The sequence below is a fragment of the Pholcus phalangioides genome, unplaced genomic scaffold, assembly GCF_987345545.1.
Source record: "Pholcus phalangioides strain wild (caught in Gottingen) unplaced genomic scaffold, Ppha-v1.0 ptg000003l_1, whole genome shotgun sequence".
Taxonomy (NCBI): Eukaryota; Metazoa; Arthropoda; class Arachnida; order Araneae; family Pholcidae; genus Pholcus; species Pholcus phalangioides.
In genome coordinates, this window is record NW_028301596.1 from 46,656,087 (window position 1) to 46,670,728 (window position 14,642).

Consider the following 14,642-nt stretch of genomic DNA (forward strand, 5'->3'; position numbering starts at 1 on the left):
TTTCTTTGCTTGAACTGGATGCAACGATATCCATTATGTATGCAAGAGGTGCAAAAAACTTCCTACTGAATTCATTGTGGTCGTCCAGATTTGGGGTCCTCTATTTTTTCCCCAAACAATGACAAGATATCGTTTCAAAGAAATTTTGAAATTCATGCGATTCGATCTGACCAATTTTCTCTTGCATGTTCACTATGGATTTCATTCATAGAATACAGTGCGACGTGCTACAAACCAGGGCCCAATCTAACTGTGGACGAACAACTTCTACCCTCAAAAGCAAGATGTCCATTTACACAGTATATCCCAAGTAAGCCAGACAAATTTGGGACAGAATTCTGGCTTCTTGCCTGCGTTGATTCCAAATATATTCTGAATAGACAGAAAATCAGTTTCGATTACACTAGGACAGATAACACCAGACCAGCAAATTAACTTGTCTATGAACATGTTATTCGATTAGTCAAACCTTACCTAGGAGAACGTCGAAACAAAACAACAGATGATTATTTTACATCACTGAGATTATGTGCATTTTTGAAAAGGACAAGCTTGGTTGGGACCCTTCAAAAAGACCGTCGTGAGGTAACTCCAACTGCAAAAACAGGAACACGGGATCTATACTCGTCAATAGTATTCAAAACTGGAACTGATATCACGCTGACATCTTATCAGAGAAAAAAAAAATTAAAAATGTTCTAGTTCTGAGTTCACTTCATACTGATGTAACTATCAACGAAAACGTGAAAAAGACCCCAGAAACAGTTGCCTACAATAACGAAATTAAATATGGAGTCGACATCGTGGATCAAATGGTGCGATTATACACCAATAAGAATGGAAGTCGTCGCTGGCCAATGCATGTTTCCGGAAAAAATTACGAACTTCAACAGGTCCTTTTTCACGAGAGCGAAAGGGAAACGTTTCCGGGAAAAAATGACGAAAATTCTGCGAAATTTTAATTTGAAGAAATTGTAATATTTTATACCGTCCCTCAACAGATCCTTTTTCGCGAGAGCGAAGGGAAACGTTAACGGGAAAAAACGACGAAAATTCTGCGAAATTTTAATTCGAAGAAATTGTAATATTTTATACCGCCCCTCAACAGATCCTTTTTCACGAGAGCGAAAGGGAAACGTTTCCGGGAAAAAATGACGAAAATTCTGCGAAATTTTAATTCGAAGAAATTGTAATATTTTATACCGTCCCTCAACAGATCCTTTTTCGCGAGAGCGAAGGGAAACGTTAACGGGAAAAAACGACGAAAATTCTGCGAAATTTTAATTCGAAGAAATTGTAATATTTTATACCGCCCCTCAACAGATCCTTTTTCACGAGAGCGAAAGGGAAACGTTTCCGGGAAAAAATGACGAAAATTCTGCGAAATTTTAATTCGAAGAAATTGTAATATTTTATACCGTCCCTCAACAGATCCTTTTTCGCGAGAGCGAAGGGAAACGTTAACGGGAAAAAACGACGAAAATTCTGCGAAATTTTAATTCGAAGAAATTGTAATATTTTATACCGCCCCTCAACAGATCCTTTTTCACGAGAGCGAAAGGGAAACGTTTCCGGGAAAAAATGACGAAAATTCTGCGAAATTTTAATTCGAAGAAATTGTAATATTTTATACCGTCCCTCAACAGATCCTTTTTCGCGAGAGCGAAGGGAAACGTTAACGGGAAAAAACGACGAAAATTCTGCGAAATTTTAATTCGAAGAAATTGTAATATTTTATACCGCCCCTCAACAGATCCTTTTTCACGAGAGCGAAAGGGAAACGTTTCCGGGAAAAAATGACGAAAATTCTGCGAAATTTTAATTCGAAGAAATTGTAATATTTTATACCGTCCCTCAACAGATCCTTTTTCGCGAGAGCGAAGGGAAACGTTAACGGGAAAAAACGACGAAAATTCTGCGAAATTTTAATTCGAAGAAATTGTAATATTTTATACCGCCCCTCAACAGATCCTTTTTCACGAGAGCGAAAGGGAAACGTTTCCGTGAAAAAATGACGAAAATTCTGCGAAATTTTAATTCGAAGAAATTGTAATATTTTATACCGTCCCTCAACAGATCCTTTTTCGCGAGAGCGAAGGGAAACGTTAACGGGAAAAAACGACGAAAATTCTGCGAAATTTTAATTCGAAGAAATTTTAATATTTTATACCGCCCCTCAACAGATCCTTTTTCACGAGAGCGAAAGGGAAACGTTTCCGGGAAAAAATGACGAAAATTCTGCGAAATTTTAATTCGAAGAAATTGTAATATTTTATACCGTCCCTCAACAGATCCTTTTTCGCGAGAGCGAAGGGAAACGTTAACGGGAAAAAACGACGAAAATTCTGCGAAATTTTAATTCGAAGAAATTGTAATATTTTATACCGTCCCTCAACAGATCCTTTTTCGCGAGAGCGAAGGGAAACGTTTCCGGGAAAAAATGACGAAAATTCTGCGAAATTTTAATTCGAAGAAATTGTAATATTTTATACCGCCCCTCAACAGATCCTTTTTCACGAGAGCGAAAGGGAAACGTTTCAGGGAAAAAATGACGAAAATTCTGCGAAATTTTAATTCGAAGAAATTGTAATATTTTATACCGCCCCTCAACAGATCCTTTTTCGCGAGAGCGAAGGGAAACGTTAACGGGAAAAAACGACGAAAATTCTGCGAAATTTTAATTCGAAGAAATTGTAATATTTTATACCGCCCCTCAACAGATCCTTTTTCACGAGAGCGAAAGGGAAACGTTTCCGGGAAAAAAAGAAAATTCTATGAAATTTTAATTTTATGTAATATTTTATACCGCCCCTAAAGAGATTTGTTGGAAGAAGATATTTCATACTTTGCCTTGATTGTGTTTAGGCATTCTATAGAATGACTAGTCATTCTATAGAATGCCTAGGCAAAGTATAGAATAAAACCGGTATTTCATACTTTGCCTGAAACGACCAGGCATTCTATACAATGCCTAGGCATTCTATAGAATGCCTGGATTTCATACTTTGCCGGTAACATATACATTATTTTACAAAATTTATTTTTACTCATATAGTGCAATATATCAGTGTGATTGAAGTGGAGACTAAAAATTTATTTTAAAAAAACTATTTTTCACTCATACATTGCATTATAACAGTGTCACTGAAGTGAAAGCTAAAAATTTGTTTTAAAAAATTACTTTTTTTTACTCATTTAAATTTATTAAAAAAATATTTTTTACTCATACATTGTATGTATTTTCTCAGTGTGACTGAAATTCAGACTAAAAATGTATTTAAATAAATAATTTTTCACTCATACGGGGTGAATTGAATGTTATACAATTAAAGTTCTCGTACTCTGAGTAGTTTTTCTCAAAAGCTGCTCATCCAAATTTTTACAATATCTTAATGAGACCATGGGCGGGAGATTTATGAAATAAACAAAAAAAATCAATTTTCGACTATTAGGTGGGAAGTACCGCTTTTTTACTGAATTTTCCTTTTACTCACTGACCATATAACGCATACACCAATTTTCAATGAAATACGGCCTCCAGAACGGGCCCTACATATAGGTCGGAGTAGTGTCGGTATACTAGGTTGCTACATTGGTCTGAGCAGTGTCAGTATACTGAAACTACTCAGACGTATATAGCGCCCGTTCTGGTAGACGTATTCCATTGAAACTTGGTATGTACGTTATAACAGGGGTGGCTAACCTTTTTCCAAGCCGTGCCATAATCAAAATTATTTTCAATGCGCGTTCCGCTCTGCTTATTTTAACACGTAGACCGTACGTCCCGTTTTCACGGGACCCAAATATTCTCTCCGTTCTTGTAAAATATTGTTCGGCTGCTCTTTTATTTTCGAAAAAATGATCGGTTCGCACTCTTTAGTTCTAATTGGTTTTCATTTTTGAGTTATAAATTCGATTATCGCAATGCAGATTATGTATGTACGTGCATCGGTAGAAGTTCATCTTACCTATACCATGTTGAGCTTAGACACCGGAACCTGAGGATTCAAGGTGCTTGAGTTCCCCCCCTCTTCCTCCAATAAACTTTGTAATAGAGCTTACCCCACTCCCCAAGAATTCATGGATATATACAATGCAAATTGTATCATACGATGCATGTCCCCCATGCGGATGATTCGGAATTTCGTACCATAGGACGACATTCCAGCAATTATGGCCAAAATTGAAAAACCAAATAGAAAAGCATTGAATAGAAATTCATCACATAATCATTATTTTAACAGTGCCTACCATACTAAGTATAGGTTTGGCAGCCCTGCAATACCTTCATTCATTATAAAAAGATTGTTCAAAAGTTGAGAAAATTTTATTGATTGAAGAATGGAATCGAATTTCTTTAATTTTTGAAAAGCGTTCGCGTGCCTCTCCTGATACCATAGGGTGCCGCAGGGTGGCCACCCCTGCGCTATATGGACCGTGAGAAAATGTGAAATTCAATGAAAAAGCGCTACTATTTCACCTGGTGGTCAAAAATTGAACTTTTTTTTTAATTTCATTTCTTAAATCTCTCTAACATGGCATCATTGAGATATCCTAAAAATTTGGGCTTTATTCGGATAAGCAGCTTCTGAGAAAAAAAAAACTACTTAATGTACGGGAACTTTAATTATAATCACCCTGTACATTGTATTCTATCAGTGTGCCTGAAGTGGAGCTTGAAAATGTGTCCACGTGTGTCCAGACAGGAGAAAATTCCTCATACATCAGCGACCAAGTTCAAGGCAGGTCACAAAGTGTGGTCACAATCAAAGTAAAGGAAACAACAATAATAATAATAATAATGGAAATAAAAAATATAAGAGAATATAAGGAATATAAAGAGAACCAGCGGAGATAATCTCTCTTTTTTTTTATTATTATTCTCATTTTCTATTTTGGTTGTCATTGCGAACAGTCACTTCGCCATTGTCAACATAACCTTTTTCCTATTCTGATGGATTGGAGAGCACTGGACCTTATAGACATTCATTCACGGGTAATGGAAAGAATAATGGGGGGAAAAAAAGGGAGGTAAGATGTTTTTCTTCTTATATTAGAAATGGGAAGAAGAATTTCTAAATAATTAGAGATAATAATGGAAAAAAAATTACGGAAATTATCTCCATTTTGTCTCCTTTTTTTCGGAGTATTTTGATGAAAGTCACGGTAGTGAGAGAGATTTTTTTTTTTTTCGCTTTCGATCAGAAGACGCTTCGTGTACAATCAGACTCGGTTATAACGACATCGGAGATTCTAGGATGTTTTGGCGTTATAACCGAGGTTGAAGTTTTTATATAAGATGTTTTTGACGAAAAAATACAATCAATGCATGGAGTTGTTGAGTATGGCAATCGTATTTGATCGAGGAAAACAACGGGGAATTGGGATAATTATAACACGTGACATCACCGATTCTCGGCAAACATGTTGCCAATTGCCGGTGAAATCGCCATGTATTATTATTGCTTATAAATTACCTTTAAAGTGAAATGTAATGCTATAGCAAGTCTGCGGAAATATATTTCACTAGGGAAGAAATGAACATTTTAATGAACGAAAAATTTGACGTAAAATCTTGGACATTGTGTTTTAATCGACGTTATAAGCACGATACATCAACATTGATCTCTATGGGAATCAGCACTGATCCCCAGTTGTTGACGACTGACGTAATAGCCAAGGTGTCGTTACAACTGAGTTTGACAGTAGATGGGCATGGAATGGGAGTTTGCATGAGATGGCCGTACGAACCGTATTTTACTGAATATTCCTATATTTTTATCATCTATATTTTATCTATATTATATCAACTCGCATATATTCGCCATGTTCAATTTTCACGTGAAATGCATTTTAAATCACTCCAGGCCTGCTGTTTTCGCGTCAAAGGTTATTTAAAACAAATATGTTCAGCAGTTTCTCTGACTGTTCACTACATTTTTGGCGAGAATTAGCGATGTCCCGAATTTTTTTATCCAAATTACGCGTATTTTTCTAGATAAAATGTAGTGACACTCGATCATGATCAAATAGGTACAGTATTCGAATTGCATATGGATAACTATTTTTGAAAGCACACAAAGATCTCATTTCACCATGCATCAGAACGTTAGTCACGGATCGCTAAACAACCCCCCTCCCCCCAGAGAATTCTGACTATTTGAACAGCGCCATCTATTAAACAGTCTTAAAACGAGAGATCTTCAAGAGAAAAATTCTGATTGGAATAACATTTTTTATAGTGTATTTCCTCAAAGACATAGCACATTTTATGGGTATTTTACTGACTTCGTTGTTCCTCAAAAGGCCTTTCTCGATACTAACAACAAAGGAAACACATTTTACTGTTACAGTAATATATATACGATAACATAAATTCAAAACAATGCATATTGACGTCCATTATGTTTATTATCCTGTTAACCAGAACATCCCAACCGCACTAAAAATGAGGAGCATCTCCCTCGGGGACGAACGACCATTACCCAATTTGCTTCCAAAAATATATATAGCACGTAAGTACCATTAAAAATAAAAGCAATATGTACCGTATATGTGAAATGGAAAGTGTAAATCCTAAATACATATATTTAGTGCCAATGGGGACTGACAATAGATATTTTTTTCCTCTCCCCCAATTGGAATCTTCCAAGTAATGGCTTGTAAAATGCCAGTCGATAAGACATTAATAAATTATCGCTCTATTTATAGCCTCACCTCTTAGATCTTGGAAAAAGGATTAAAAAAAAGACACGCATTCCCATAAGGAAGAAAGAGTTGATAAACAAAACTAAAAATCGAAGAAATTGGAATTTTTTTTTTTAATGGCCAATTGATGGACGTATAAATTTCGAAACAGAAAAAGGACCAGACTGACGCCAATGAGATTGTAAACAAAGAGTCTCGGACCAGGGCCATCATCTAAAGAAAAATGAAGTGCTCTTTTATAGATAGCAGAAAAAGAAAATGGCCAGAGAAATAAACTAAAGAGTTCTTATAGATCTTCAACACACAAACCCATCCGTTTATATTTTTTTCCCCCCACTGGTTACGCCCACGGTGTATTTTGTTGTTTAATGCTTAATACATTGCCTTTATGGAAGACGATTTGCGATTCTCTTCTGGGTCAGTGTCTCCATTGAGATTCTTCTCCCTTTCGAACAACAATCTTGAAATGAATTTTTTTTTTTTTTTTATAAAAATGGTGAAGAAAAAGGTCGTAGTAGAGAGAGAAATATTTCAAGTACCATTACTAAATAGAGACTTCCTTGTATTTATATACACATACGCAAAACACACGCGCGTGGAGAAATAAATGGTCAATATAGCTGAAGTAGTTTGTTATGATCTCGAGTCTTAATGTCGAGATTTAAGGGGTTTGTGATCTGTAGTGATTCGTGATTGTGTAGGTTTGGTGTTTTTTTTTGGAAGTAAATGTTCGATTTGGAAATTATGTTCGATCGGGAGGAAGAAGAAGTCAAGGTTCGTCCATGGATCATGATTGTACATACGGAGCCGTTGATGATTCGAATTCTAGCAAGGAAAAGAAACAAGCACTTGACGTGTTGTCGATAGCGATGGCACTTGAAAAAAAAGAAAGAACTGTAAAAGCTTCACGCCACTGAACAGCAAATAAGAAAGGAAAAGCCCGAAACGATGACTGCGATGGTATTCCAGGAATGTGATAAGGATCAATGATCGCCATTGCATTCATTTAATCCCAACAGTGTAGGAGGGGGGAGATGAAATTTCGACTTTCGTTCTAGTAAGCATGAAGATTTCTTAAATTATTCTGCTGTTCTGAGTTCTGCCCTCAAAATTGAATGGTAAAATGATAAGCGTAGTCATTGTGCAGGGTGTCCAGGAAAAAGAAACCCTTAACTTCAAAATTCAATTTCTTAAAAATGGTGAATTTTGGAAAATTAGTTTTTGTTGCATGTCTGTCAGACAGCCTTTAAAAAGTTTTTTTTTAAATTAAAGTACTGTCGATTCCCATTTTAACGAATACCGTTATAGAGAAAATCTCGTATTAACGAAAGCTTTTCTAATTGCTTAATAACGAAATTTCATTACAACGAAGTTATTTCTCCTGTCTCTTGGAATTCGCTTTAACGGGATGACTGTATCTACTTGTCTTAGTTGAAAATTTTATCTATAGACAGTGCTGCGCCGGTTAAATTCAAATGCGTACATTCAAAGTGAACTACATTACCGCTCACATCGCCATACAGAAATTTACAACCGATCCAAGTTGGGTTAGAAATGAAAGCACCATCTATCGTTTATAACCTGGTGAACAGGGGGAAATGACTTCTTATGTCTGTCATTTACCAGGATCGAACCCGTAACTTAACAGTTTATGAGGGTACACGAGCATCTTACCATTGCGCCGCTCGGACGACTTTAGTTCGAACTGCATTTTCGGTACTTTTTTGAAAATTCTGGTCAAGATTGTGTTGGGCTTGTGTGCGTGTAATGGCTATAAGAACCTGCGTCTGGCACGCACAAGGAAAGAGTTCCAAGGTGACGTCTTCAAGAAAGATTTGAAAAAAATTACCACTGATTCTACTCATCTGAATATGCACGAAAATATTAAAAAAAATCTGGGGAATTATCATGGATCATTCAAAAAAAATTGCAAATATTAATATTTTGAACGACAATAGATATACAAATACAACGCCACAACAGGCAAATTGCCCAACGAGGTGGCTGACTTTAAGAACATCATGGATCCCCGAGCCATTTTTTGGAGGCCCTACCTACTACTGCTACACCACACATGCACCCCGCCCATACACCCCCCCCCCGCGGAACCCCCAACGAATCGGTACATGCGGGAATGTGCGTGTACGTGTAGTGAAACCTGACGTGAAGTTTTTTTTGTTTCTCTGTAATGCTTGTTATGTGTAGTGCTGCCATCTGCCACCAGTTTTGCTAACTATGAGTGAAGTGTTATGATTGAATGATTTATCGTTGTAGGACTGTTGCTCTCTGTGGCGAGACTTTTTAACGGGGAGATCGGCTCGCCTTGAAGTTGGGAACCACAGAAAACCAACTTCAGCCGACCACCACTGTGGGGTTCGAACCCGGATCCTCGCATCGCGAGTCCGTCACTATGACCACTCGACCACCACAGCGGCCGAGAATGCCGAGAATGAATGTAAAAAGCCCGCAATGCACTAGAATGTTAGAGTGACATCATTCAAACAACACATGATCAGGCACAATAAAGACGAAGAAAAGAGAAATAACTAATTTATAGAACAGAGAAGCTGGAGTAAAGAAGGAAAAGAAAGTGAAAAAAGGTTTATTTATATAGATGTCCCCAAGAAACCCGAGAGGCGATGAGTAGCTGACCTTGAGGTTTTTGAAGACGACACCTCTTTTCTTGACAGGGGTTATTCATGCATTACGTCAGCGTCGATAGGAAGAAAGAAAGTTTCGGGTTTTGCTGAGTTTTGATGACGGGGGGGGGGTGGGGGTGTTTGGATGATGCTTATGTCATCAACCACCCTTTAGGAGAATATGAAATATTTTTAAATGACATCTTACTCGGTGCGCCAAAAGTGATAAAACATTTCGATAGTTTGTGGGCACCTGAACTAACATTCTTCCTATTGATAAGTCCTCTACAGAGTCACCTTAGTGATCTCTAAATGTTCCGCGGATCCTTCAAGCCGCTTAAGTGCTCTACAACTGTACCACGTGTCATTCACGGGAACTCTAAATGTGCCAAGGACCACTTAAGTGTTCTGGAGCGGCGTCGCGTGTCACTTTGTGTGATCTGTGAATGTGCCGCGGGCACATTCTCTGGAGCTTAAATGCTCTGGAGTTGTGCCAGGGGTCACTTAAGCGATCTGCGACTGTGGCGCTTAGTTCATTAGGTAGAAGGCCATATTTAGTCCGCGGGTCATGTATTCAGCATATATGGCTTAGAGCAGTGTTTCTCAACCGCCGGGCCGTGATTGATTCGCAGTTTAATTTTCCTCATTAATTTCTCGTGTGTATAACCGAGCCTTTTACTTACACAAAAGAGATTTACTGGGCCGCGGGCTTACAAAGGTTGAGAACCACTGGCTTCGAGGGAGGGTCGCAATGAATTTCTTAAAAAGAAATTTCGAGTTCTTAGTCTTCAAACAGCATTGGAATTAACAGAAATTGATTATAATAACGAAAAAGGTATTTGCTTCCGATATTTTAATTTTTTTCAAAACACATTTTTGAATCAAAAAAATAAATTTTTCATTGTCCGGGGGGGGGGGGCATGGGGGATTGTCCCCCCTTCTTCCCGGGTACGTCTCTGGTCCCAATATGCGTTAGGAGGGTAGGTTGCAGAGCTGACGAAATTTGCTGACAAAGGGGAGGGAGGGGGGGGGGTCAAAAATGCATTAAAAAAAAATCTTCTGTTGTAATATTTGAATGCCCCCTTAGAGAAAGTGTGACGCTCGTAGTGCCATCTATCGCTAAAATGTGTGACTAAACGATTTTATATAACAGACGGGCCTGGTAATTAAAATCTTGCAGGATGTCTGACAAAAACCTACAAAAACAATTAATTTCTTATCATTCATTGCTTTTTAAGTTCCACATTTGGGCCGCTTTTTTTCCGGACACCCTGTAACATTATACGCCCTTTAATATTTTACACACAGACTAGAAACGCTATTTTTAACCGGAGAAAATCAGAACTATCAAGAAAAACAAAAAAAACAATCATCTCCGAAATTATCTCTGACGAGGGATCATCCGCTATATAACGTTCCAGTAATGAGTTGCGTAATGGCCGATCCAAGATAACGTTTCACGGCCCTTCAAATAAAAAGGCGTATGAAATTCCTCTCGCATCACCATCATCCGAAAAATAAATATTTAAATTCATAACTAAAAGCTCATCTCTGGTTTTTACTCGTAATCATGTCGATGTGAGGAGCGACCCTTGATCGAGATTCCCCGCGAATGCGATAACATCGAGTAAATCATAATCATCATCGTCATGGATATCTTTCCGCCGGATCATCATCAGGTTGTAGGTCAGACATTGACTAGGAATGTGTATCTCATTTTCTATACATGCATAAGCAGGTGCGCGCGCGGTATTAACATCATGAATGTTAACAACTCGCGGGAAGAAAACAAAAAAGAAGCAAACAAGTAACAAATTCCTCGGATTGCTTGTAATTATTTGCAATGTCCATTTAAATGAGATGTAATGAGAGAGAGTAAATTGGTATATGCTTATCATCTTTTTATCGATGATATCATGCGTAATTTTCGTTGCCATCACGTGTCATGTTTGTCTTTTTTTTCTTCCTTTATTTGGATTCATTGATGGCAAAGGAGGCTTCGTTGGTTCAGGTTTACACGTTACATGTTTCGGGAGAAGCAGATGTACTATGTGCCCTATGTATATACCGTAAGTCAGCGTTTCCTCAACCTATGCTATGCGACGATGGCATAGGTGTTAGGCAGGAATAATTGATAATTCAGTTCACACTGAATGGAAAAAGTATTCAGTTGTTTGAATTTTTGGACAGTGAATTACTCGAATTTTCAGAAGCGTGGACTAGGATTTGCGGACATGGCCAATTATTGGAATTTTTTGGACATGACCAATTATTACAATTTTCGGACATGATGAATTACACAAATTTTTGGACATGACGAACTGTTGGAATTTTTTACACGACAAATAATTACAATTTTTTTGTCGCGATGAATTTTCGGACACGAAGAGTTAGGGGTCATTTAAGTATTACTTCATCATCTATGGGGGGGGGGGAGGGGGGAATTTGGATAATGCTTACGTCATCAACCACCCTTTATGAAAATATGAGTTAGGATTCACAGGGTCACAAATTTTGCTGACAAGGGGTGGGGGTCAAAAATGGCTAAAAATTTGCTTACGTAATACTTGAACGGTCCCTTACTGTAATTTTCGGACAAGAGATCAATTATTCGAATTATTGAACATGAAGAGCACTAGCATGCATGGCGAATTTAACGGTACTTGAGAATTTTTTATAGCTGTAATTAGCACCTTTACTTGCCTTTGACAATTTTTTTTGGCTGTAACTGGCAACTTTGTTCGTTTCTGACAATTTTTTTAGCTGTAATTTGCAACTTTACTTGCTTTTGACAAATTTTCCGCTGTAAATGGCAACTTTATTTGCCTTGACAATTTTTTTTTTTTCATATCGCAACCGTATTTTTATGAAAGAAATATGTTGAGCGCTAGTATTTATCGTGTTGTGTGTGTATTGATGCTTTTCTACCGGAACAACTTTCGCGGGCCGGACGGAACCCCTTGATGGGCCGCATTTGACCCGCTGGCAGGAGGTTGTGCGCCCCTGCCTTTGAAGATTTACGCGATACTTAGTCTGTATATTTACAAAATTGATTTTCTTACCTGTTTGTTGGTGAAGCCGATTTGTTTTCCGAATGATTCATTTTTTGTTTCGATGCTTCATCGGGTGTTGACTTTTTGGAATGTTCTCCATTGGGAAATGACTTTTGAGTGCCGTGCTTTAATGAATATATGTCGTTTTCTGTGTTGGGAGTGCCGAACGGGTAGTCGCTCGTGGTGACCACGAATGCGTTGCCATTCATTTCACCGCCGACGTCATCGAAACTGTTCGCGGAAGACGACGTGGAGGTCTTTTCCGCGAAATTCTGCGACCCTTTCTGCTGGGCAGTTTTTTCGAATTTCAGTTCGAAGTTCTTCATGAACTTCAACCTCTTCGGTGGCGTCGATTTCGGGCTGTGGCTTCTGCTCGCGCCGTTTTTGCCGACGCTGTTACTATTGCTGTTTGCTAAACGCTGGCCAGCTGTCGTCGTCTTATCGGGACTCGACCGGTGTGAAAAAGTTGGCCTGGGTATCCTGGACGGAGTCGCGGGCTCAGACGCCCCGGGATCACTCCTCGTCCGCCTAGCCGGGATGTGTTTACTATTCCTAGGTGGCACGATAGGAGCTTGGTATGATTCTGACCTACTGACAGTCTTGTTTTCATTGACCGCCTCTTCCTTTTTGGATTTCGGGTTCGATACTCGATTCGGCATCCTAGCGGGCAATGGGGGCGTTGAATTACTACTAGAAGATGGCTTATCGGGCTGTTTCGGTGATGATGGTGGTGCTCTCGTATCCTGAATCTTTTGGCTATTTTTATTATGGTTTTGATTTGCGTGGCTATCGTTCATTTCCGTCATGGCTTTCTCTTCTCGTTGATGGGCATCGGTTTGGGTAATAACGGCCTTCTCGACGGTTGCGATCTCTTCCGCTTTCGAGGGATCACCGTGGGTTATCGCCGTGTCATCGAGGCCGCCGTTTTCGATCGGGCCATCCTTCTCGGAGCACGTTACACCGTTGGCCGTACCCGTCACGATCACGACCGGCCCGTTGTGGGTGGACGGAGATGCGGCGGGTATCGCGCACGGGCAGCAGTTGCCGTCCTCGTCCAGTTCTTTCTCGAGCTGTTCGAACGGGCTGAGGACCTTCTCGAGGTCGAAGGTCATTATTGGGGGGTGCTCTTCTTTACCGCAGCGTATCCTCTCCGAGAAACTCGAGTTCGCTGTGCTGCCACGCGAGAACTTATCGATGACTGTGGATACGGAACTACCCGTATCGTCCGTGTCTGACTCGAGCATCGATACATCATCCTCTTCTTCCGGTATGACGTCCATGTAAGAGAAAGGTTCCGCGCAAGGGTAGTCCGCCGGATAACAGGGCTCGCGGAAAAACGCCTGGTTACCCGTCATGAAAGCGTCCCACGCGCTGAAGGTCGATGGCGAAGAACTGAAATCATCCGTCGGATAGAATTCCAGGTCCTGGTCGATCATACTAGAAGAGTTTGTCCCGGCCGGTTTGGCAGTATTGTTGAAGTCCTGGTCGTTCTTGTCCCGCTCTTTCCTGTATTTGTGGTCCGTGTACTCTTCGGCAGCGAATGACTCGCCATTTTTATTACCACCGAGAGGTTTTTTACCGACATGTTCTCCCGTGTAAACATGTCCGTTCATATGAGAATTCTTGGTTTCCGTCCTGACAGCGATTTCTTTCCGCTTAGCGATGAGCAGATTCGTCTTGACATCCATGGTGAAGTCATTTAACTTGGTAGATGTCGGGGCAATGCAATGAAACTGATTACTTCAACGAATATTCCAATCCGTTCTTTTCCAGCCATTGGTCACATCTACCTGCAACGAGCGAGAAAATACATGATTATTTGTATTTAGGGGTAAATCGCGTTCAAATAAACAAGAATGGACCTTGACGATTTATTTCTGTCATATGCATGGGCAACCTAACAGCATTATAAGCCCCCAGGTAAAGCGATGTTCTGGGGACCTACATAGCTAGCCCCCTAACACTTAAGGTCCCGAGAAATGCCCTGGTGGGTCACATGCCTGCTGGTGACTTTAGCTTCCAAAACCCGTTGCTATTTTCCCCCTCTCCCAGGGTTCTTCAATGCATGGGCCTCGTGTGGCCCTTCGACTGGAATTACTTTTAGTAAACATTTCAAGACCAATTGAAGAAATAATTTCAGAATTAATGAAAAATGACTTCAGAATTGTATTTTAAGAAATAAATTTTGAATTAATGAGAGGACGACTAGAGTGATAAAAAGAAATACAGTCGACCCTCGATA

The 14,642-nt window shown here is 39.4% G+C and overlaps 1 protein-coding gene across 1 annotated transcript in view; it reads right to left on the reverse strand.

Moving 5' to 3' along the window:
• LOC149088709 (uncharacterized) overlaps positions 1-14,642 on the reverse strand; it is a 271,005-nt gene that overhangs the window by 177,247 nt on the left and 79,116 nt on the right. The window contains exon 2 of the mRNA XM_089249188.1: positions 12,410-14,190. Within this exon, the coding sequence (XP_089105314.1) occupies positions 12,410-14,088 (1,679 nt within the window). The 5' untranslated portion in view covers positions 14,089-14,190. The remainder of the gene's footprint in view (positions 1-12,409; positions 14,191-14,642) is intronic.